The following is a 27876-nucleotide window of genomic DNA, read 5'->3' on the forward strand; positions in this document are numbered from 1 at the left end:
TAGATATATATAACGTTTTTCTATTCGAATTACAAATAAATAGTAGAATAATAAAGGGAATTTATCTTCGTTATATCCATGAACTTTTAGAAATTTAAACGAATTACAAATTGTGTATAAAGAAATAAAATTATAAAATATTCACATGAAAGAATCGATCGGTTTATACAAAATAAACATTGGAAAATGTTTTCAAAACCGTTTGGCCTATTTTCTATACCAAATCAGCTTTTCGNGAGGAAGAAAAAAAAATTTCAAATTAACTGTTTAGGAGACAAAATATATAGATTTAGATAGGATATTGATGTTGACATACGAAGACAGCATTTAATTATTGTTTAAAACGATGTCGTATCTTGCCAAATGTCTATAGAATCTATTTTTACAACGCTGCGGTGACTTTTATAAACAAAATATTACCGATAGTGTCTACGCATAGATATGAAAGTTAACTAGAAAAGCTTGTATTTTCTAGTTAAATTGTCGAATGAGATGAGAGAAGAGAGCTTACCGATTAAGTAAGAATATCCATCCAAACGTAAAAAACACCTTTTTGATTGTTCACGTGGACTACCGTCGGACGAAATTGGTGGTAAACTTCGCGATTTGTAGAGTACGTCTTTAACACGTTCCATGATAGACTGCTCGAGGCGACTTGCTATTTTTCATTTCCGATACCTGTACAGGTATACAGGCGGAGCTTAAGGTTATGACATTGTGACGTAAAACAACAGCTGGCACGTAAACTTATTTCCATTCTTTTTTTTTCTACGGCGAGAACAAAAACAAACTGATTAAGTACGAATCCGATTAAGTACGAATCCATTTAAGAATCGAAATTACTTTCTTAAATCGACGATGAAAGAATTGCCAAATTACTTTCGATAACATAAAAGTATCGACGTGGTTTCTTAATAAAAAAAAAAAAGAAAATAGAACGTTGACTGTATCTTCCATCCGTGTAATATAGAATTATCTTTTTTTACGAGATGTGATTTTTATCGTAAACGGCTTTATCTCGCTCGACCCCAATTATTGTTAGCCATCTTAAACACACATTTGCGGACACGCGACCGTCGATATCGTTACACGATAACGACTATTGTTTCCTTAGTAAAATATCTAGATAAGGAAACGACTCGAGCGGAACAATTCATACGTAAACAACTAATTACCCCAATGAAAAAAAAAAAAAAAAGAGTAAATTAAGAAAAGGCCCAGCGTGTGAGAAATAAAAGGTTTTTTGTAAAAAAAAAGGGGGGATATTACGAACACTACGCGACTGTCAGTAAATGGACCCACGTGACGAATGGAGAAATCCTATCCTCTTAATATAACACTCCCTATCCGATAGGTGAACTGTGCTACCATAAATATATCGTTGTAAGTCGTTTTTCTCTTTCTTGTTTAATCGAAATCAATACTTGTTGGCTATATCTGTCAAGGAGAAATATTGATCTACATAATAATACTTGGTTTTTCTATCGGTTTGTCCGTAATCAAACAAAAACTGACATTCTTTCACCCCATACATTCAACTTTCTATAACAATGGCAAATCGAAGCTTTAATATATTACTACGAACGTCGACTTGTCTTAAATCCGTAGAAGAAACCGCATTTTATATATGATTAAATATTAATTAAAACGACAAAAATCCCAATCGTTTTCTCTTTCTCTCTTCCTATTCTTCTTTTTTTTTTTATTGCGGTTCTACGAAATTTAATACATTTTTAGTAGTTTAATTTCTGTTAACGAGTTTTAATATATATAATTGGTAAAATAGGAATTAAACATTATTATTTAATAAGCTTTTTAATAATAGATTAATAGTGTGTGCCTTTAATATTTAATAGGCCTCATTAGCCGGACAAACAAATAAAACAAAGAATCCACCTGTTGAACGTCAACGTCGAAGGGAGAAAGGTCGAATAAGACAATTCAATTACACTATAATATATATATATTTTTTTTCGTATTCTCAAGGATTAACTCGTTAGTCCCTTCCTTTATATAATAATAGGAATATAACGATAAAACTAATCACCTAACATCGACGTTTGGCACAATGCGGTTTCGTTCTTTCCAAATTTTTAACGATCGTTCGATAGCACGAAATGTTGCCAAATCTTTCTTCGTCCTTGACGTATTGTCACGGAAAGTAACGTAAAAAAAAAGGGGGGATAAATTCGACATTCTAGCGGCTTTAAGCACAATCCCTAAAGTATGAACCGTACACTCACTCGTTTTTAATTAAATAGTGCCAAACGTATTATACTAATAGGAAAATTTTCTTTAGTAACGGTAGGAAGTTGACCCGATCCGTTATTTGCAAATGAACGGTGGCATTTGTCGTAAAGAGAAAAGAATATGAAGAGCTAAAGCGAAGAGGGTCAAAACGCGAGTCAAAATGAATCAGCCGATTCGTCGTCGGAGAGATGGAGGCTGGAGGTAAAAACCGTGCATTGACAGACGGAAGATTAGAAACGTGCCAGCTGTTATCGTCCGATCCTATTTAACAAAGGTGCCATTACTTACCGCTCCATGTTGTCAGAGAAAGACTGCCGATCCAACCATATGGGAAGCCGGCGACAACGTCCCTCCGCCAGTCGTCATTTCGTGTGTAAAATCACCGATAGATGGCAGTCACTAATCGCCTTCGACGTCTCTCAAGCAGTCACACACATGGAAAAATTGGCATTTCCGTTTTTGTTTTTGCTCGACGAGGTCGTAAGACGTCGTCGACTCGACTAACGTAACGGCAAGAAAATAAAAAAAAAAAAAAGAAATTCCGGATGTACGAAAGCATTACGTCCTAGTAAGGCGGATTATTATCCGCTTTAACCGGCGAATAAAGTGAGATTGCAAGCGACTACGAGTCGTCCTGTAAAATGAACGGCGGCGCCTACAGCGTAAACAAGATCCCTTCTTTATTTATAATGACGCTCGTGCCATATTCGGTGTTGATTTTTTTTTCTTTCTTTCTTCTAATAGATCCAGTGACGAGCGTGTAGAGAGGATGTTTGCAGTAGACGACGACGTTCTGTTAGAAACGAATGCCGGCAGAGGATTAGTCACTTAATCCTCTTTCTACTCTTAATTCCGAATGAATGTTAATGAAGTTCTTTTAATGCCTCGTAGAAACGTGGACGAAATAAAACCATGCGAAATGCGTTTTTGATATTCGACTGTTCTCTCGTAATAAACGTTCTGTCTGATGTCCTATTTGAATGCATTATTTGTACGCGTGCGGAATTTTAATCCATACAGAAGCGAAGAGACAAAGAGGAGAGAGAGATACACAGAGAGAGAGAGAGGGGGGGAGATGGAAATATTCGTGGGGCGTAGGGTGGCACCTGCAAAATATTACTCACATAAATATCCCGGATATTGTTTATCACAAAACAACAACCGGCCGAGTAATGAATTAATTTCCACAGCAGAATACGTGATACCGTTGGGATTTTTCGGCTCGACCGGTAAAAGAAAATGACGAGTCTCGAAGGATCGGTTGGCAAATGATTATCGATCGACTTATCCAACGAAAAAAAAAAAAGCACAAATTATTTTTCTGTAATTGGACTAAATTGCCTAAATTATCTTCTGGATGACCAAATCCAAACTGAATAACCGAGATGATTTATGAAGATTAGACGAATGTCAGATTAATTATAATGTATTAAGAAGTTTTCTAGGAAAAGAGTAAAAATAACAATGACCTAATCTCGGTCGGTATGTTTAACATAATTCAATTTTAATCCAATTACTATTATCTTATATACATCTTAACGAGTTACTTATTATAAATATTTTATAACTGTAGATTCCGTGATAAAATTAAGGAGAAAAATAAGTCGATAAAACCGATTAAATCCGACTAATTCCTAATTATTTTAATGTTTTCAGATATGTTTTCCTTTTGTTAAGAAAAACTTATTAATGCTACTTGGTCCTGACGGAATCGATTAGCAAAGAAAATAAGTTTGAACGTCTGCTATAAACAAAACCAAATCGAACAAATGATCAAGAGAGGATGGTATTTAATCTTAATGATGACGATTCGAACTCCATTCGGGAATTTTTCTTCCGAGGTTTTACTAAAGTCTACTGTAGTTTGTCGTGTCTTTTCCCAGAATTATTATAAACAATGGCACAGAAATACCGAACCACCAAACTCGGATTAACAGAACTCGACCCTCTCGATATCGGCGTGCTAAAAATAGTCAAATTAACGTCATTAGACGAGAAAAAAAAAAACGAGAAAATTTATCATAGGATGGAGAAAAGACTTAATGCTTCTTTCGTGTCGCATTGGTTACAAGTCACTGACTGGTTTTATCTCCCTCGGGGTTAGACCGAGCGGAAACCGCAACCTTCTTCCTCTTAATCTTCTTCTCTGCTTGTGTGAGGCTATTCATAATTACTTCCCGAATTTAAAAGAAATAGAAGCCGCATGAAATACCTTTTCTTTTCTCAGACTACCTTTTTATTTTATATATATTTTCTATAAAAACTAAAAATTTTACGAATGCTTTCTAAATTCGGGTGTTAAAAAAAAAAAAAAAAAAAACGGCTCTCCAGCAGTTATTAATATGTGCATCGAAGGAAGAAAAGATCTTTCTTTCAACTAAAATGCGTTAAATGAAGCGAGAGTTGATGAAATGAGTTAGGGGGAGGAGCTGTTTCGTCACTGTCTAGTTTTATGAGTTCTCGAAATTAATCAACTACTTTAATATTGTCATTACGTCGTTGGCAGCTTTACCGCATTCATTGATGCATCGAGGAAAAGCACCATTTACAGGGAAATATATTCGCTGATTCTTTTGACAAATATTTATGCCTATTCTTACCGAAATAAAATAATAATAATAATAATAATAATTTAGTAGCCTATAATATTCTATAAGACTCTGAAAATTGTCTATTATAAAATTACGAATTATTATGCTCTTTAATTTAAAACTAACCGATAAGATCTTTAGAAAAAAAAAAAAAAAAATGTATTCTTTGGATCGATATTTTATCAATTTAGTTTTTCTCGATGCATTAAAATGCTCTTGTAAAATATTTCGCTACAATTTACGAATTTTACGAACGAAATAAAAAGCAATTACTTTTGATGTCCTTTTATTCAATAAAACAGATTAATTTTTAAAAATCGTTTTGCCTTATTTCTAATTTTAAATACACGTCATTTTAAATCCAAATCTTAACTTATTTAAGTCCTTAATGTTATCTCTCTTTCTTCCTTATTTCTATTTTATATTTCCATTTTAAATCCAACTTTCTTCGTACTTTCTAATTTAAATCCTTTTCTAAGAGATCTACATCACTTTCTTTTTATTTGCCATTTAATCTTATGGTTATTTTAAGTCAGTTTCCTTAATTATTTCAAGTTCAAAAGACGAATTTTAATTTTTATCTTTATTTTAACTTGAAAAATCTACTCTTTCTCTCTCTCGTTTCATTGTTTATTTATATGAATTTATTTATACCTAAAGTATATCTTATTTTTAGTCGTTAAAGCTTATATCTTAAATACTTCACTGTAACAAGGTCGAAGTACGAAAAATCTTATTTAAATAAAAACCGGGTCGTGTTTCTTCCATCATTCTCTCATCTAAATTAATAGTAACACCTATTAAAAGTAAGAATAGACACACCCTAAGTCGGCGAGAACAGAGGTGGGGTCGGTGAATCGCACGCGATTTCCCGTTATAAACAAAGAAATATCACTCTCGGATAAATATAGAAATTCGAAATTTCTATTAATCTACAATAAGATATATATTAATTAAATAATATAAAACGGTGTGCATTTTATTTACACGCTCGAGAATGATAACTTTATATAACCGATTAGTAATCAAGTAAACACACAGGAAATTACATCAAAGAAAACTTATATAATCATTATGCTATATATATATATANTGTTACATGCCAGAAGGATTCTGGAATAATTCTGGAAGAAAAGAATTGGCCCAGAGAGGGACTCAAACCCACAACTTTTCTAAATTATTTAATAAATATTAATTATAATTATTAAATTTAATAAGAGATGGTGCCTAAATCCTAACTCTAGTGCTAAATTACTCTATGTTTAATTATTAATAGCAGTAGTAAAGTAGCTAGATTTAACTTGGCAATCATTTGACTTTATTATAATTATTGGGCTTTGAGATATTTATACATGTTTCTAAATAAAATTAATATTTTTGTATTCACAAGCAATTACAGTATAAAATTTTAAAAAATTAAATGATTATCTTTTTTTATAGTTTCATTATATTTATAAAAAATTATGTAACTTATGTTTCAGTTACATAAATAAAATCCAAGATGTTCAAATTTTATAAATTTTTGATGTTTTAAGTATTTATAACATTCAATTTTCAGAACATACGATTGATTGATTACGAGAAAATGGTTGACAATAGAGGACAGCGTGTTGTTGCATTTGGAATGTTTGCAGGTGTTGCAGGTTTTATTAACATCCTTCATGGTTTAGGGTTGAGGTTATTGGCATTAGGACATCACACTCCTTTCATGGTAAATTATATATTTAATTCTTAAATAATTTAATTTATAAAAATATTTTTAAAAATGTATTATTTTAAAATGAATTCAGCATATCGGTCCTGCCCATAATTATCGTAATAGTGGTATGGCCATCCAAGCAATACGTGATTGTGGCTACGAAATTGCCTTAGGAATGATGCCTCGTTCCATAGGACCTCTTACTTTTGTATTTACTGGAAGTGGAAATGTATCTCAGGTAATTATATTATTATTTTTTGAGTTTAGAATTTGATCCTAGTAAAAGTAATTTTGTTTAATATTTATTATGTTGATTACTTAGGGCTAAAAAAAAATTAGAATTTTTCTTTGTTAATGTCAAATGTTTTTGGACATGCCACTTTATTTTATTTGAATATGTTCAATTTCTTTTTTCAACACATATCGGAGATTGATTCTATTGTGAAATGAGTGATGTTATACATATATATATCATTTCTGCTCTCATGCCACATGCTTATAAACATTGGATCCTGAATGCATTAATACCTCGACTTACGCAAACCCGGAGTTATGCGATTTTCAAATCTCGTCGATTTGTCTTTTGTTTGAGCGCCATACAACTTTTGATTACTCACTCCCCCCACACTATTGTTCAGCTTACATGTTTCGACGTGTAGCGCAGAATCGACACATAGCTACAATTTATTTTGTGTTATTGTTATATCTACGGAGACTTGAGAGACTCTATATGGTGATTTCTTGTAACCGTGAATGAATCAAAAGACAAGATGAGATTAACAAGAACATTTATTAGCTTACATACATCTGACTTGGATTTTACACAAATTGAGAAATTATACCCCGACTTACGCAAATTCGACTTGCGTGGTTATCGCTCGGTCCCACCTATCGTGTAAGTTCGGGGTATTACTGTATACATTCTGTCTCTAGGATGCTTAGTTGTACAAGAGAATACCTGTTTATGATTTCATTTCATTGCTATTGTAATCATACAAAGACTAATTATTTTCACTTCTGAATTTAATGTTTACTGTTTATAAATTAACTAAAAATATCTTTTTGCTTTACTGATTATTTATCATTTTTATGCAGATAAACATGATTATTATAATAAAAAATTAATGATTTAATTCAAAATTTACAACATATTTAAGAAAAGCACCTCTAATTGTAAAATTCACTAATAAAACAGTTAATTATTCTTGAGTATTATTTATAAAGTATGAATTAAACAAAGAAACAACTTTAAAAAAACTTGATCACATTTCAGTTGTAATATAAACTTTTTTACTGTATAATAATTATACTTGAATCATGTTTACATGTATGATAGATTTCAATATTTTAATGAACAATAGTTTGAAAATTATGGTTAACAATTGTAAGGCAGCATTTTATCTATAAATGCTTCATCTTACAAATTATTGATAAGTTTCTGATTTTGAATTTGATATTAAAATAAATAAAACTAAAAGTTATAAAACGAGAAATTTGCCAAGATAATTAAACTCAATTATGGCATTCGCTTAAATATATAATTTCTCGATTTAGCCAACAATTTTTTGCCTGAAGAAAAACTCATAAAAGTCCTTCAAAGTCGGAAGAATTTTTTTTTACAAAAAAAAAAAATTGCCTTCTTCGAATTAAATTCCGAATAATTTATCATATTCAAATTATGGTGGGAGAGAGAGAGAGAGGAATTTTATTTTCGTTCCAATTCCTTGTTTGCCAAGTAATAAGATCCCCGACCGACAAATGTTTAATTAATGTAGGAGAGAGATTAACTCGAGACCGGTTTTATTTCTTTCTTTATCTAAATCTTTCGTATATATATATATATATCGAACTATTTAACCGCTATATCGTAATATATCGAAGCTACTTACGTATTATTCGATTGTCACGTCGTCAAACTCGTGGCAACCGGTGTAAAAATCTCCTAAGCGAATAACTAGAAAGCATCATCTGGAGAATATCCTAACGATCTATCATCTAGCAGTTGTCATGGCGACCGAAATCATTAATTCAAGTATAAAATAACAATGATTTTTTTTCTTTTTCATTTTTTTAAGCCACTCACCTATAGTATAAGAGAATCCGTCCACTTGGAAAGTTGCGCTTTTACATTTTTTGAACTGCTTGGATTCTTTTCTCTGAGCCATGACGACAAACATCTACGAAAACGTATTTTAATTTTCTATACTTAATTTTAAAAATGATTAGAGACGAAACGGATATAATTCCTACACGTAAAGCAAGAAGACTCGAAGTACATCCTGCATCGTTCGCCTCACCTCGATTGAATCCGCACCGGCAACCAACTGTTGCCGCAACCCGACCAACCCAAACTGTAATGGACGCCATCTCCGTCACTCAACCATCTCTCTCTGTTACGTCACTCGAACGTAAATGTACCTACGAACCTGTGTGACGTAAGTGTGACACGCCCCGAGGTTCATAATTATGCCGGGTCGATCGATTATTTCGAATAAACTTGGCACTTCTTTCGCATATAAGGTACGGAAATCTATATATATATACACTTTTCAATTGAAACGTTCTCTTAATTCTAGAACGAAGAATTATTTTATATATATATACACACACACACTTCTAGCTTAAAAATAAGATAGAATTGGCTAAAATTCGACGAATTACGTGAGAAACCAAACAGTCTAAAGTCTTATATATTAAACGTCTCGATTTCTAGTTATTTTGGTAAGATAACAGATGCGTGACTTAAGCTATTCGACAAGCAAAAGTCAACTTAATGTCGTTAATGTAAGGCAGATGAACTAGAGAATGTCTAGAAACTTAGTTAAAGAGAAAAGCTTACGTGTAACTTGCCTATTTGGCTAATCAGAGGAGAGAAATTTCTTATAAAATATATATATATATATTTGGGCCTGTAAAGGAACACGAAGCTTACTACGATCGGTATATGTCGAAGTAGACTAAATAGGCGATCGATTATTGATAAGCGGCCAAATGCACAACAACGGTACACGTCACAATCGATGATTTATTTGAAAGAAAACGCCGAGAACTGGAAATTACATAACGGCGATTGATAATCGTCGATATTCGATGACGTCGTATTCATTTATTTTCCGTTAAATTTCTCACATATTATAATGTTAAATATCGCTTTTGTAAATACAAATGGAACCGCGCGAGGAATTTTTTCTAAGTTGGCAATTATGCATTTAAAAAAGAAAAATAATATACGAAAAATTCATCGATTCCGCTCGGTATTGATCGCTTAAAGTTGAAGAAAACTAACTTTATTTCTATCCTAACGGTTATGGAAGTTTTTCTACGCCTTTCGCTCGAATAAAATTACGTTTTTTTTCTTTCTTATTTTCTTATTCTAAAATCGTAATTAAACGTTCCTAAGAAACTAATAATAAAGTGTCACTTTTATCTGAGGTAGACACGAACTCTACGGTCTTATAATGATAAACCCCGTAATTACATAACTCAAACGATATCTCTCTCACTGTAAATTGTAACCTATCATGCGGTAGAATAACGGATAAAAGACGTCACGCGAATTTATTTTCTTTTTATTTAAATCTATCCAATAATATATATATATTTTTCTCGCGTAACTCTTCGAGAAAAACTGANATTTTAAACTCTATTCGATAAACAGTAAACACAGCCAACTCCGTCGGTAGGCGGTAACTCGAGAATAAGCGATTCATTGAAGGATAAATATAACTGCTCGAAACTTTTTCTTTTTAATACTAGTACAAGAGAATAAATACGAATTCTTTACAATAGAAATTCCGAGAAAAACCGCTAAGTAATTCCTATTTTTTTTTTTTAATTTACTACTTAAATTATTTTTAAGGAAAGGAAGAAAAGAAAAAAAAAAGAAAGCTTTTACTGTGTGACCCATTTACTTTTATTTTTATTTTTTCTTCTTCTTCTTCTTCTTCCCTCAGCGGGTATCAAAATTTAATGAGATGTTTGGTAGGTAAGATGCTTTAGGTGGGTCAATATTTCAATCCAACAGAGATGGTGTCTTAATGCAATATACAGCAGGTATCACCCATCAGAATTATCCACTGACAATACCGTACTATCGACAATCCTCCCACTTTTTTCTTTTTTTTTTCGTCTTTTTTCCATTTCCAAACGACAACTTTTCTTCTCTCAAAGGACGTGTTGTCAGCCCTTCTAATCAACGATGCCGTCTAATGGACACCATTGTGCATCCTTTAAGTTATCCTTAACGAAAATATAAATTGTATTTTCGTTAAGAACAAAGTTACACCAAACGTACACAAACGATCCTATATTATACACAGTACTATTTAGATTTATTACCCGACCGATTTGTTTAATTTCTATCCTTTATTATTATTTCCCCCCCTCCCGTTCGTCTACCTTGTAAATTGTAAAGTCAACTGTATAGAAACTCTGTCTCACCTTTGTTTGGGGCGCAGAAGCGAACCTCTGTCAATCTTTAAGCCCACTGTCGATGACGTCATCGCGTTCGATGGTAGAGCCATCTCGTGTCGTCGATTTAAAAGGGGGAGGAGAAGAAAGAAAGAAAGAAAAAAAAATGTCGCCGGAAATGTGAAAATCTTATTTAAATCTACATAATTTATCGATGGATATAATAATTATTATTATTACCGTTCTTATGAATAATTTACGGGTTAAACTTTAATATAATTCCTTTAATTAGAAACCTGAATTAAATATTTTATTTTAAAAACGAAAAAATAAAAAAAAATGTACTCTTCTAGTAGAATATAGCGTGATTTTTACGCTATTTTTTTCATATAAGAGTAGGTGTTAGTGCGGACAAAATCAAAGGAAAAAATATATAACGTTTTTTACGCCTCCTCTCCCTAATAAAAAGCATTTACTTTCTTTCTTTTTTTTTCCTCCTTTAAGGTTACACAACAAGCAATTTCTTATTAAGTTTTAATAAAGTTAATTTTTAATTCGATTCGTCTCTAATAACTTTTACCAATTAGCATATATGGAAATACGCGACACGGTTGCATTAATAATTCCTCAATTATCGAAAATGGTTGCGACATATTTAGTCCCTTACTTAAATCCTTTACGTATTTTGTAACGTATGTTTTCGACCATTTAAATAACCTATTAAGTATAACGATTAAAAATTTAATATAATAATATCATTAGCAACAATCGGCGGTATCGAGTAAATTTAAAAGAAATTAAATATTAATTTTACAAGATCATTTCTAATGAAAAGTAATATCGCTCCGACAATTTTCCTGTACACGGTTGGAGTAAACGTAAGAGGTAAAATGACTTATTGACTTCTTTATTCCGCAAAATTATTATCTCTATCGACAATTTATCCTAAGTGGAAGTAAGAAAGAAAGGGGAGAGAGGAGAAGGGGGGGGGAGAAAAAAAAAAGATCAGATCTACACCAGTTAACAGCAACTCAATTCGTCCGTCAAATTGAAGGCTTTTATTTAACGAAATGTTCAGAAGTGGAAATATCGTGGGTCATTCTTCGCCGAATTTTAAATGAATAGCTGGTAGAGAGAGAGAGAGAGAGAGAGAGAGAGAGAGAGGAGCAATAGTTAACGCCATTTAATTAATTCTTTTATAGAAAAACTGACGAAACTTTACTTGTTTTTCACCCTATTTAAAGTATCTTAACATTATTATTATTATTATTATTATTATAAAATTACATCGAATACGCAACGTTAAAGTTCAATTAAAGTTACTGATTATCATTACGTGGACGTAGTCGACTTTTCTAATGATGATTGAAATTATTCCACTTTTAATTATCTGCATTATAAATGAAATGGACAATTAGAATTACGACGACGACTCTTGAGGGAGACATTTTGAAATTTAGTTTAATATATAATCTGTTTAAGGATTTGTCAAAAAAAAAAACCGGCGACAAAAGGGAGGGGGAAAAAATAATAATAATAATAAATAAATGATTGTGTTTTATAACGTATACGCGCATAAACACGCTTATGTAGTGTTATAATGGGTCAAAGTATTCTTGTAACAATTTGCTCGTGTCATAAATATGTCTCTTTAATTCTCGTTACCGTTCGACAAAATTACCCGTTCGATATAGACTACGGGTATTTATTACTTTACTAAATAATTCGTGTTATCGCTGCGTGATGCGTGTCGATCTTTCGTCGGTTACGGAATAGATTATTTCGAATTTATAATTATCGCACCTACATCCATATATATATAAATTATGGATTAAGGAGATGAGAATGTAGAACGATAATCTCCTTAGCGACGTGTATATACTGTATAGGCCTATATATTTAGAGAATTCATACGAGCGTAAAGCTTTCGAATAAAGGATTTTAAATGAATGTTTAATAAAGTTTTATACTTTGTATTTTCTAATTTTATACACTGTTTTTTTTTTACGAAGCTTTCTAATGCACAATTATTTAAGTTTGTGAGATGTTTCGTGTATGGCCAATGCCACGAAGGAATTCCGGAGAAAAGAATGACGTGACTAGATGCAATCAGTCCTTTCAATAGGATGATAATAAAAGAAAACCCTAATCTCGTTGGATACCAACTTTATAACTCATTAGACTCATTGGAGTCGTCATTTGGTAGAAAATAACTCCAAAGTAAAGTATTCGTTCGATGAAAAGGGATAAAATATTTTGATATACTAAAAATAACATTACCATAGACTAGACAATGAGCCTACTTGAAGAACCAGCGGCATTTTCGTAAAGCCCTCGAAACTGATGTTTGTAACTTGTGACTGGAACATACCAGCGAGTCCCTGGTCAATCGCGATCGCTCGTTACATCCTTATAATATAGCGAAATTATAAAAATGAGAGGAGACGTGCTGCGTACATTTTCAAAATGGTGAATTGTCTTGGGGCACGTGTATCTGTTCTTGTCACCTGTTTTGATGGAAAGTGAATGGCCACCTGTCAAAAGCAACACTTTTGATAAACAGTGGGAGTCTACTAGAAATTTATAAACTGCAAAATATTACCGAGGTTCCTTTTTGTCTTCCTTTTTTTGGGTTTTAAAAATATTATTTTTAAATTATATGCTTTTTGATTAATTTAAATAATATAAAATTATGATTAACATGTTCATAGTGTTTTATGTTAATCGTGTTTAATAACAGTTTTTTGTTGTTTTCATCAATTTCTTACTGCTAAATGAAGTTAGTTTGAAGCATTCAAAATGAACAAAGGTTGCCTATATTTTCCTTGCCGGGCCGTAGGACCACTGGTGGGTCCCAGTAACGTAGTTTAAAATAGTTGTATTACTAATTTTTATTGTTATATAATTATTTTCGTAATTAATGTTGTTATACAGTAATTAATATGTTTAGAACATAAATTAGTGAAAAATAAAGAAATATCGCTTGATAAAATATCTATTGTTTTTATTACAATAATTGAGTTTAATAGTCTGAAAGATAATAATAATAATATTATTATCAAGTTAATTGAAGCATTCAAAATGGTTTTATATAATATTATATTGCATTATTTAATACTAATATTAAATATTTAAAAATTTAGGAATAAATAAAAAAACTACATAAATTAGAAAAGATAAATTTATTTTAATATTTCTATAATTTAAAGCAGTTCAAAAATAGCAATGAAATGTTCATTAATATTCTTTGCTGTTAATAAACGAAATTACAATATAAACTTGATTAATATTTTAATTAAGCTTATTAATAGTATATTAAATATTAAACAAGGTACAGTATTTTTTGATGATCTTAATAATAAGAATAAAGAAAAATTCAATTGAAAAGAAACTACTTCCTTAAACTTTTTATTATGAAGACAATTTTTTAAATATATTTACCATTATCAATCGTAAATTACAATTTCGAATACCAAAAATTATTCATTTGATATTTATAATTCAACATTTCTTTTATTTTCTAATTCTTCTTTTTACTATTNATTACGTTAGAAAACTTTCTTTCCAATGATATATATACTTTACAACGACAAGAAAATAATAAATAGTAATGAAATATATATGTTTCAATCGTATCGATCATAAAATTGCTTCGATATTACGCTTTGAAAATTCACATTAAATAACTTATTATTTCTATAATTCCGTAAAATTAGAAATTTATTCAAAATTTATTCTATCAGTCGGCAGATCAAAAGGAAAATATTTACATAATTAAAAGCTTAATAAATCTAATGGAGAATTTCTTTATTATATTATAATTTCTAAAGTTCTTTTTCTTTAAATCAGTCATCCTCTTAATTTTTATGAGAATTTTCTTTAATGGACGTGAAATCCTTTAAAGAAAAACTGCATTATATCTAATCACTGCTAGAATATTTACACACGCGATTTATGCTACAACTTTCCAGATGAATTTGAGACACACAAGCACTGAAAAACACTAAAAAAAAAAAACAAAAAATTTTATCAATAAGAAGAAACAGAATGCCAAAAATAAAAAACAAAAAAATAGGTTGTTTAAAATTGCATTATTTCATAAATCCAACTCAAATATCAACCATTAATCTATTTTTAACTCTTAAAATAATAGTTGTAGAAGTAAAAAATATGTTTAGTATACACACTGACAAGAGAAATCTCATTAAATTAACTCTATTTTGTATTATTCATTTAAAGAAACAAGTTTAAAATAATAATTAATCTCAAAAAAAAAAAAATATTAAATATCTTTTTAAAAATTCATTACATTATATCATATTGCAGCTATGATCTTTCGTTGACTGACAGTTTTTGCTTTAAAAAAAAAAGGGGTTAAGAATGGAAAATTCAAATTCCACATTTATTAAAAATAAATCAAAAGGTTACATAAATATAATATGAAAGAATTTGAATGTTTGGTTGTAAAGAAATATGCAAATTTCCCATTTATCTGTGTGTATTTATCCTTTAAAAATCCTTCAGAAAAATCATTAAATGTATAAAGAACAATTTATAAATATATATAAGTAAATTTTGTATAGTCTACTTATTATTTTGTCAATCTAATATATAATATTAAATAATTATTGATTAATTCTATTTTTAATTTAAATTATGTATTATATTTTCATTTTAAAAACAAAAAAAAAAAAGAATATTTACTCGTAAAAAATTGAAAAATTAAAATTAATTAATATCATAAATATTTTACGGCCCTCGACGAATATTTTATTGAAAAGAATTTTTCATATTATCAATTTTATTTCAAAAATACAATAAAATTTCTTACGATGACATAAAAAAAAATGGCTGCTATCTGTAGCGCCATCTATGAGAGAAAGCATCAACAATGAGAAGTGTAATATAGAAAATGGGAACTATAACTATAATAAATGAATAAAAATAACCATAGTAATTCAAATATAAGGAAATTTAAATCGTTTTTTTATGTCAATGATTCTCGTTACAGAGTAGGCAACTTATATAATAAATGGCGACAGGATTATTTCTCAAATATTTGAAGAATTTTTTTTTTCTTTCTTTCTTTCTTTATTTAAATAATAAACGTAATAAATTAAACAAGAAATCACTAACAATGTAAATACTATTACGGAAAAATATTTTAATAACGATCGAAATATAAGTTATCAAGTTAAATAATTATTAACAAGCAATTTTCAGGAAAAAAAAATCACACGTTTCATATTAATGAGGATGATTACCTTCCCTCATTATTATAAATAATTATTTAGTAATAAAATATTCATTTTATTAAAAAAAAAAAGAAGAAGTTCTTTAATTTGTATTTCTATAAATATATTAGAGAAGAATTTAAAAAAAAAGAAAGAGAAGCAATGGCTATTTCAGTTACCTTCGTTTTATTAATTTTATAATGGAGTTACGGTAATTAATTTTTAAAACTTTAAACAATTGCCATCGTGTTTAGCGATTGATCAAGCAAATTTCTATTAGATTCGTATATTTATTTATTTATTTTACCAATTATTTATGCGATTTATAAATGAATTAATAAGTAGTTTGTTGGTGTAATTTTTTTTTTGTTCCTCGAAGATCGAATTATTTAGAATCTTTAATAATAATAATATAAAAAAAAAACTCTCTTGAATTTGCTCAGATAATAAATTTAAGTTTTGAGATAATTAATTCGGTTGAATTAATAATCATTCATATAGTTTTTCAAATAATTTTTTTAATTAAAACAGTTGACCCCCCCTATAACACTGTTGATTATTTCGTTTTATATGAATTCTGTGTTGTACGAGTCACTTAGATTTTACAAATACGTGTGCCAGGCTGTGAATGGCTCTACGTATTTGTAAAATCTAAATGACTCGTACAACACGGAATTCGTTTAAAACGGAATTATTAACAGTGTTATAGGGGGGGGGTCGACTGTTATGGATAACAAGAAATTTCCTCACTTCAATTATCAAATTTCATCGAGTTATAGAGGAAATTATCAAACATTTATCGTAGATGAAAACAGCTTTCGGCACCAACAATCAATATATAAATATATCTAATGCTATTCTAATCACATTCGTACGTAATAGCGACCTTACTGACAATATTAGAATATCAATAACGGTAAACTTACCGGAAAACGTAATAATAATACGTACAGTACATCAGATGAAAGTTTTATTACGTTAGAAAACTTTCTTTCCAATGATATATATACTTTACAACGACAAGAAAATAATAAATAGTAATGAAATATATATGTTTCATTCCCTACTATAAATATTTATAATACAAACTTGCACAGCCATGTTACTATTTTCTTAACAGAAAAGTAAAAATTCATGAAGTAAAAAGTATATATTATTATATAAATTTGATAATATATTAATAAAGATGTTTATTTATTTTATGTTTTGACAATCGTTCTAATCTTATAAAAATAACATTTAATTTATTTTATCCTTTTTTAAATCATTCTTAAGTTTTATAATAACTTTATTTGGAATTGTTTTCTTTATAATTTCATTTATAATTCTTATTTAAGTGACGTAAAATCTACGTTTTTATATTCATGCAAATAATAATTAAATTTGTTATGCTTAACCATAATCATTATATATTATTCTAAGGAAGGTCGAGATGTGATGCAGCAACTTTATTTAATTTTTCCAGTGACAAAAGGCTTGAAAAATTAAATAAAGTTGCTGCATGCCTTCTTCAGAATAATACATAAAGGAGCAATACTTGCTCAATGTTGCATCAATTACGTGTTCAAAACGCCTTACAGCATTGTAAGGCGTTTTGAACACGTAATTGAACACGTTTTGAACACGTAATTCATGCAAATCGATTGCACATTGAACAAATATTGTGGATAAGAACCTTTTGCGTGTTTCCATTTTGTATTTCTTGTTCTTCGTGCGCCATTTTTTCACCTAGTGGTAAAAATTCGAACTAAATATTTTTTTCACATTTTCCTTTTCCCCACGGTCCATATAACATATATACCAAGTTTCATCGAAATACGTCCACGAGAACGGTCTCTAGACATGTCTTAATAGAGCGACTTTAATTATAACCACCCTTTATAAATGCATAAAACTATTCCTATTTATTTATTTATAAAATTCTTGTATAACTTCATTATATTCTAGGTTATAGATTTAATTAAATTATTAATTAAAATTTATAATTATTTTATATGGTAAAGTACCGTTAAGGAGTTCTTTTGAATTATTAAAAGACTTCATCTCAATAAGAACATTAGTGAAATTAACTAAGCTTATTACAAATACAGTTTATATATAGGTTAAGTACCGGGAAATACGAGATGAAATTTTTAATACATTGCATCAACGTATTTTTAAACATCAATTGACACATTTAAATCGTAAATAAAATTATAAAATTGAGAAAACTTTCCGCATAATATTAAATGTTTTTTTTTACGTCTAAAACATTTGTGTAATAACTCTCATCGTTAATTTTTTTAAACGAAAGTAGAAAAAAAAGAAGAGCGTATTGTTAAAAAGCTTCGTTACCGTACTTCATTCTTTAATCTTCTATTATTATTATTTTTTGTTGTTGTTAAGAAAAAGAATACTTGGAACAACTTTAAAGCTTAAAAGGTTTATTTTTAATCTCAAGTACTTCTTAATAATTGCTTTAAATTAAAGTAAATTTAATATATATATTTTCTTTTCAAAGTTTAACGTCTTTCTTCTGACTAAAATATATATATATATATAAGTTTATAAGACCCATATACAATAATAAAAAATAAAAAAAGAGAGAGGAAAAATGCAGCAATAGTAAAAATGACATTCTTCCGAAAGAGCGAACAAAATTGAATTGATACCAGACAATTTTTTTTTATATTTTTCCTTTTTTTATCTTCTATTTTAAACTATACAATTTTTATCGAATATTAGAATGGACTCACTCGAATAAAATTTTAACTACGAGAGAGAGAAAGAGAGAGGGAGAGAAAGTAAATTTTACCACAGAACAACCTAATAATAGATTCGGAAATCCAAACAACCTGGAGCTTAACTATTCATTTATTCTTTTCATCTGCGGTTGTTATTATTCAATCGAATAAAAAACCTTTATTTATTTTTTTATTTTTTTCAATTCTAAAAGGTTATGAAATTATCGTAGAATATCTCTCATCGTTAGATAATTTCTATTCATTTTTAATATAAACTCTTTTAGAAATGTTAATGGTAAATATAGTAATTGTTTAATTAAATTAAAACATAAATTATACTATTAATTATTGAGAAATAACAATTATAATTTAACTTCTTCTATTGTTTAAATAATTATTTAGAAAGTAAAGATATTTTCGTTCGAATAGAGTCATTTTCGATAGGTAAAAAAGTTTGAAAATTCCCATTGGAAGAACGTTTTTAAAGAGAAAAAAGAGGGAGAGAGAGAATAATTAATAATCATTATGATAATCTAATTTGAAATTTCGATTATCAAAATTAACCGTAACTAAATGATAAATTTAATTAATGAAAATAATTAAAATTTGAATAAACTGAAGCTTCTTATTTCAAATATAAACATTACAATTCTGTTAATTTGTTGTTCGATTTATAAGAAAACGTTCAATTAGAATAGGAATGATTACTCATCACAAACAGTTGTATTTTTATTATAAGTTTGTACACTGTCTACTCTATATGACATTCTGGAAAATCGTAATACATGAGAAAGAAAACAAAAAAAGGGACGGGGAAACGATTGTAATTTTTATTCTTCATCCCGCCTAAAGGCAATCTGTAGGAGGATGGAGATGAAAATACTTTCTTTTACTAAGCAACTAGTTAGAATAAAGCTATTTTGTTATAGTCCAATAATGTAAATAATCCGAGTTGTTCTAGATTCAGCGATTTTACAAAACAAACATCAATATTCATTCAATATTCAGCGACTGATGACGTTTCTATTGTTATACGAACGTACTTCATTGTTATAATCTATCCTCAGGCGTCAAAAAAAAAATCTTTGCATATTATTGTTGTTGTTTCACGCGAATTTCGTATTATTATTATTATTATCATACATTTTTCATAAATTTGATGAATATAATTAAGAAATAAAGCATTGTATGTCGACCTTTTTGGTTCGTTTACAAGTACTTTTTTTTATTTATGAATTAAAATATAAACTGCCGGAATTAGTTACGAACTCTCTCTCTCTCTCTCTCAATTAAAACTTTCTTTTGGATTTGATTGATCATTTCCTGAAATTTGCATCTTTTATCCTAAAAATTCATTTAAATTCCATTTGTTTGTAAACACAAAAACTTATGCTTAACTTAATAAAAGTGATTAACAATCAATCTCCTTTTGAATGACTTAATTTATATTTAATTAAATAAAACGAAATTACAGTGAAGAGGGAAACCATTTTTTTTGTTCTTCAATTATTATTTTAGAGTATAAAAATTCATTTATATATATATATTGTACAATTAACGAGAGTAAAAACATAAATTAGTCAGGATGGTAGTTCATGATCTGGTGTCTCCATTCATCTCATTTAACGCATTTAATCTAATCTTTACTTGTACAATATATGATACTTGCAAGCACGAATATAAATCGGACTTGTGTGGTTAAAAGCAAATGATTTATTTTATATTCTTTGTTGTTCCTTTTTGCTTTCTTTTCTTCTCTGTCTCTTATACATTTTCCTAATACTTCAGAAGTCTTTTGACTGGTGAAGCCACGATGACACTCGAGCCCATAACTCTGATTTTTATTTTCTAGATGCTATCATTTGTATGAAATGTTATTATAACAAACAGATAATAAATAAAATTATACCGTATTTCATTCCCTCTGTTTTATAAGTAATTATAACATATTAAGAAATCTCTTAAAATAAATTTATACAACATAAAGAAATACTTATCATTGTAATAAGAAAAAGGAACACAACTCTAAAGTTTTATGTATAATGTTAAAATTTAATTTATTTATTTTAAAATTTTCCAGAAAGTATTATATTTCATATAAATTTTAATTCATATGGAATATGATTCTCGTTATATTAATTAATGTTTGTCAAGATAATGTAAATGATTACGGCATTGTCTTCGTTATTCGATTAGGGATTTCAAATACACAGAATAATAAAAAAAAAAAATTAAGCTTATTTAAATCGTATTAGTTATAATATCCTTTACAAAGTAATCTTATAATCACGTAAAACACATAATTATACTCTAAAAATTCTTCGTTTTCTTCTATGTAAAGACCGTCATTTTCAAATGAATATTAGAGGATACATTGCATGTTTTATCAGTTTATAATTAATAAACACTCGAACGTGTAAATAAATTAATTAGACTTGTATTTCATTAAGTTTCAGGCCATCGTCGCTGTAATTAGGAATCAGCACTATCAGTATTTTTTTAATTTTTTTTTTTAAATATTATAGCTTAAATATCACGAAAACAATAATAATAGAACTAAAAGAAGATAAAATTTGTTACTATAATTTAAAGAATATAATAGAGAATATATTTTCTCCGGAATTTGCTGATGATATAGGTAACACATGGATGAATTCGTAAACAATTCTCGTTCTATCATTCCATGTATAATTAACCGAAATGCTAATTATTTAAAATAAATTAGCATTTTATTGAATTAAAATTCATTTATATTGATTTTTGTTGAAAAATATCATTTTAATTATAATATATATTAATGTAAATGAATTAAAATTAAAGAGCACGTACCTGTAGAATATCATTTCTAAAAGAGAACGATGAGAAATGATGTATTTTTCATCTTTAATATTAGTTCTAGTATAATTTCATTCTGACTTATCATCAATTCATTTAGAATTAGCATTTATTATACTTTAAAAATCATTCAAATTACACATACTAATCAATGGAATAACTATAAAAGATGATACAAGTCGACCCCCCTACAACACCGTTGATAATTCCGTTTTATACGAATTCCATGTTGTACGAGTCACTTAGATTTTACAAATACGTGAGCCGTTCACATCCCTGCACACGTATTTGTAAAATCTAAGTGACTCGTACAACATGGAATTCGTATAAAACGGAATTATCAACAGTGNAAACAAACATAGATTTAAAGAAAGTACACCTTTTTGCCACCTTTTTCTGATTGGTTTGTGTTCATAAATAATTGTATTATGTACAAATCAATAAAATGCTGTAATAATTTAAATCAGCATAAATTTTTTTTAAGGCTTTTGTAAGGTTACCGACGTTGAGGGGGAATAAAGTCTATCTCGCGTCAGAATGAGCCTAAGGGAAACCACGTATGTGGGCGGTGGCAAAGGAGGCAAATGATGTACAAGTATTTTACAAGATAAAACCCGTTTATTTGTTCGAATTCATGCTTACATTGATAATGGACAATTCCAAATCTCGGTGCTCCTGTGAATGGCGAAAGTTTGGGTGATCGGTCGCAGCCCGGGCGGACGAGAAGGATCACTGGACGATACAGATGTTCGTTGTTAAGCTGCGGCGTCCTGGGTGATCGGCAGTTGCACAACACAATCTAAATCACAACGGTAGGCTTAATCCAGAGGAGATTCTCTTTCGACCTTGAAGTTCTGATTTTTATAGTTTTTCCCCCACTGTTCGCATTTCGGATTGGTCCCTCGTTCCATTCCTCGCTTCCCGATTGGTCTCTCCTTTGTCTCCAGATGCAAGATGAAACTTTTTTGGGTCGCGGGAAAGGTCCGATTCGAGGTGTCCATCTGATACCTCTTTATCGACTCTGCTCAATGACTGTTTATAAAATAATAACACCTGCACTCATAACTCAGGCCATTATTTACCATTTTTTGACGTCTAAGAATTTAATGATCATTTTCATCTTTCATCTATAAAAAATTCATTTTTTTTGTTCGAAAGGTTTATCTCGGTCAACGTTTTATAGACACGCGGGTCAAAGATCTACCTGTTTATGAGCGCTCGTGTTAGAGTATGTCTTCCACTAAGACCTTGACAGATGGTTTGACACATACTCAAACCGTTCCAAGTCTCATTGTTTACATTCTGTGTCGCGCAAGAATTTCACGGTTTACTCGAGTTCGAACCTTGTCTGGGAACCCACACTTTGAGTAGACGGCATTATATAAAATCAGCGGTTAAGTGTGGTCTTACTGTACTTCATTTAGTTTGAGAGGTGATCATTTCCATATTATGGCTAGAAAATTAAGTTAACATAAAAATAAATATACAAACTACTAAAAATTATTACATGATTTTATCTAATCTTCCTTCATTTGATAGCAGCCTTTATCAAATTAAATTATTTATTTATTTTATTTATTTATTTATTTTATTTCGGATGTGAAATATTCATGTATTACTAGTATTTTGAATATATACTATATATTGCATTCTACATTATTTATTTATTTATTTTATTTCTACGTTAAATCTTCCTAAACGAGACCAATCAGGAATGCTGGTTTTTGAATTTAAAGCGTATTAAATTAAAAAGAAAAAAAAGAGGGAAAGAAAATGTATAAATTATTCATTAAACGGGGACAAGTTTGTCGAGATGATAATTCTCTTATCCCAGTTTTAATTATAAAAAGGAGTTTTTTAAAAAATTTCTCACATAACAGAAATTATTACTGTCGTTTTTATCTGAAAGAGATTTTTTTTTTTCATTTCCTTTGTATCGTTCTTTTCTTCCGCTACTTTTGACATTCGAGGAAGTAAAGTGACGAATAGCGTGATAACAAAACGGAACTAGCTGTTAATAGTCTTTCCTCTATCATTTTAGATCACACAATACGTTAAAAAAAAACGTATCCTTTACTTCAGTGTTTTTCAACCTGTGGGTCGCGACCCCTAGGGGGGTCGCGAAGCCTTACACGGGGGGTCGCGGGTAAAAGAAAAAGACAACTGTTTGTAGGTCCTACACTATATTAAAAAAAACTACAATTTCGGCGAGAAAGCTGTATCTGTTTATTATACAGTACAGTTGGTTTTTTGATTGACATTTAGGTGTAAATGATGGGTTTCGCCAGGGAGGGGCCAGAAAATGATAGCCGAAAAAGTGCTGAGCTGACCTGTAAAAAAAGTAATAAGTAGAAAAGTGGAAGTTAAAAACTGTCTTCCTAAAAAAAAAGAAAAAAAAAAAGGTCAACAGCACTCCGAACCCAATGTTCCTATGAGAGGGAATTATCATACAATACGTGTCATAAGTTATTGTCTATCATCCTTAAATTCTCATTTTAGTCAACAATAATTTCTCTTAACAGAAAGAAAATTAAATACATAATTTTTAAAATCACTGATATAGTTTTAATATCGCCCTAGGGGGGTCGCCAGAACTTTTTAACTTGTAAAGGGGTCGCGTATTCAAAAAGGTTGAAAAACACTGCTTTACTTCAATAATAATAATAAAATGTACGTAAATTCCTTCTTTTTTAAGTACAGTAGACCCCCTATAACACTGTTGATTTTTCCGTTTTATACGAATTCCATGTTGTACGAGTCACTTAGATTTTACAAATACGTGTGCCTGGCTGTGAATGACTCACGTATTTGTAAAATCTAAGTGACTCGTACAACATGGAATTCATATAAAACGAAAAAATCAACAGTGTTATAGGGGGGTCGACTTGTATCCGAATCGAGATTTCGTCCATTCACATTAACTATAATTACTAAAATTGACAAGAAGAATATTGAATTAAGTCTTTCTATCTTTAATATTTAAAATTTAAGACATTTTCTTAAGTTTTAAAAATGTTCATTTTAGTAATTTAATAAATAATTTTTTTTTTTAATTATAGTAAATTTAAGTTGATCTTTTTCATTAAAATGTCTACGATCTGAGAAATGTCATCTTGTGATGCTTGTTGAAGGATGACAAACGGCGATTGGAAATGAACGAAATGAGGAACTCGACTTACTCGAACAAGTCGATATTCCTATTTCCAAGGAGAAAATGTATATTGGAAGATATTAAAGAAAGAACGATCTTGGTATGATGATATATGACACCTCCCCGAGCTACTAATGTTGGATAAGACTGTATTAATCAAGTTTAGACAACAATTCTACTTTCTTTCGAGTATTTAAACATCATAAAAACTGGTGTTTCATCGTTTAATTCTTTAATTGATAATTATATAATAAAGCGCTCTTCTGATTCACCCACTGGAAACTTTGTGTTCTGATAATGTCAACTTATATTTTATCGATTTTTCTTTGTTTTATCGAAATGTAAAAGTGATGATACAAGCAAATACACAGTGTTTATAACTTAGTGTTTAGAATATAGTCCGTAAAAGTCAAAAACTTATACATATTCTATAGGCTTATATAAACTATTTTCTTCTTTTCTTCCATGAAATCTGCTTTTCTTTTTTCTTTTACGGGGAAGAATTTAGGTTTAAATAAGAACGATAAAGTCTCTCTCTCTCTCTCTTTTTTTTTAATCAAGTTATGTTTTATGTATTTGCGGAAATCCCTGCTAGAAAGATTGAAGACGGTGCTCGACCTCTATTTATAGCAGCGAATCCAATCGAAGGATTTCGTCTAGCCTACACGTGACCCGAGGTAACTAAACACGCATTAGTTACATTAAAAGTTCATAAACAGGAAAACTGTATGATAATTAAACTAGTAATATCATGCAGGTGAGTTCCGATTATGATCCGTAGTATCGATCGTTAACGCTTTGATGAAATAAATAATTGTGGATATAAAACGTTAAGAAAACTGCTATGCTTAGAAAAGTATCCTAAGGGATTCGGATCAATCGATGTTCCCGATCAAACTATTGAAGCTGACATGCAACTTGCACATTTTCCACATCAAGTCTCGAACTACCTAGAAACGGAATTAATTTCCGTTCTTCAGGAACGTCACTTTCTACAATGGTACTATTACTTTCTCATTGTTTATCTTTTAATGATTTTAAAATATATTCTTTTATTTAATAATATTAACGAATTTCAATCGAAATTTATAATTAAGAGAGTTTACTCGCTGTTTTCAATAGAAACTTATTTTACCAACTAATGAAATTCTTTATAAATAATCTATGCAGAAATCAATAAAAGGAAGAGAAATTATATTAATAGAACGAAAGTCAATTATAAACTCGAATACAACAACATCGATCTTTAAATTTGGATTAAAAGATCGTTAGAGGATAATTGAAAATTTGAATATAGATCATTCTATAATCTAAGAAGATAAAATGAAAAAAAAAATACAAACCTTTCTTTTGATACATGGTCCATTTTCTGTTCTTTATGACGATTTTATCATCCAAATTAGTTTTTAAGTGTAATTTCTCTTCTTTCAGTAATTGAATAGGTTTTCCATTAAGTTCCTCAGATAATTCTTTCCATAATTCGCCCTTTTTGTCCGTGATGGTCACGTCCGTCCAGATATTGTCCCATAATACGTGCTGTCCACTTCTGATGAAACAACAAAGACCACAAGATGCCGAAGACGGTCCCCACGCTTCTACGGTTCTGTGACAATGATGATTATGAAGGCATCGACCGTATGACACGATGGTGCTTAAAACTCCATAATTGGTTCCTACTCCGTTATAACAATCTCTTACGTCTTGCCTTCGACTTTTTTTCTTTTTCCTTCTCTTATTAATAGATATAACTGGGCGATTCTTAGGAGATATCTTATCTCGATCTTTTCTTCTAATGCAGATGATCGATCCCATTGTAGAAACAATACTTCATCTCCTAGAAAAATTCAAAAATTATATTATTTATATAAAAATAAATATACTTAACGGAATGTTCTCATTAAATTTTTTTTTATATTTGCCAACACGGTGTCTTTTTTCCCTCTTGTCTGGTGCCCTTTTTCTAGTGGTTTCTATGAAAGAGCAGATAATCTAATCTTAACAAGTTGAAAGCGTTGGTGGATAAAAAAAAACAGAAAGAGACACTAAGTTCTCTTCTTTCTATATCATTCTTGCCAATATTTGCCCAATTATAGACACGTCAACGACAGTTCAACCAATTATTCTATCGAGATACGAATTAACCCAGACTCGTAGAGGAGAGAAGGCGTTTCTGCTTCGTACCCTCTAACTTACCTGTAGCGTGAGTGGACGATGTAGCACGAGTTAAGAAGTTTAACCTTTAAAATGCCCTTGTACTAGTCTTTCAGATAATCTCGCAGAAGAGTTGTTCATTCCAAATTCTACATATGGAAGAAGATTCTCGATCGATAGCTAATAATAAATATATTCTATTATCTCACACACAATCTTTAAATTATTAAATAATCATAAAAATTAATTCTTTCTCATTAATCTCTTGACTAAACTAATAGAAATTTCTTTCCTTCTTTAAATTAAAATTATAAAATAATTGCTTTTGGGAGAAACTTTCGTCCTTTTGAAAGAGAAGAGAATAGATTCACTTTCTAAATAGAGTCGAGATACGATATTGCGAGTGGTCTCGAATATTTCAAGAAGAATACGACGGCGTTATACAATAGACACACGACTTTATCAAACAGAATTTCATATATATAACATGTTCTTGGAACTTTCCTTCAAGAGTTTTCATCATTTTCTAAAGAATAAAACGTTTAAAAATTGCTTTTTTTTTTTTTAATATAACTTATCGATGCAAAAATGTTTCTACAATAACATTTTGTAAATTGCATTTTTATACAATTAAACATAGATGAAATGGTAAAATTATATCGAGAACAAGAGGAGAAACAGAAGTAATCTGATCATAACGAAAGCAATAGAATGTATTATTAGATAAAATATAATTATAATATTTATAAACTCGATTAAAAAAAAATTCTATATACCTTTTTAAAATTATTTTACATCATTAATCTCTCGAAGCGTATAAGAAAGTATGCAG

The 27876-nt window shown here is 29.6% G+C and overlaps 1 protein-coding gene across 2 annotated transcripts in view; it reads right to left on the bottom strand.

Moving 5' to 3' along the window:
- LOC111625272 overlaps window positions 1–27280 on the bottom strand; it is a 31870-nt gene extending 4590 nt beyond the window's left edge. Inside the window, exons 1-2 of one of the 2 annotated variants that reach the window (XR_002756701.1) lie at window positions 2539–2677; window positions 512–678 (exon numbers count right to left, since the gene is read on the bottom strand). Coding sequence is in view for 1 of the 2 variants with exons in the window: in XM_023368374.1 (XP_023224142.1) it covers window positions 26237–26705 (469 nt within the window). In the remaining variant the exon portion in view is untranslated. Of the gene's footprint in view, window positions 1–511; window positions 679–2538; window positions 2678–26236; window positions 26728–27086 lie in introns of those variants that run through there. The other variant, XM_023368374.1, reaches the window with a different exon arrangement.
- Window positions 27281–27876: the final 596 nt, after the last annotated feature.

Source organism: Centruroides sculpturatus, unplaced genomic scaffold (assembly GCF_000671375.1).
Source record: "Centruroides sculpturatus isolate CEXI.00-Female unplaced genomic scaffold, Cexi_2.0 scaffold221, whole genome shotgun sequence".
NCBI classification, from domain to species: Eukaryota; Metazoa; Arthropoda; class Arachnida; order Scorpiones; family Buthidae; genus Centruroides; species Centruroides sculpturatus.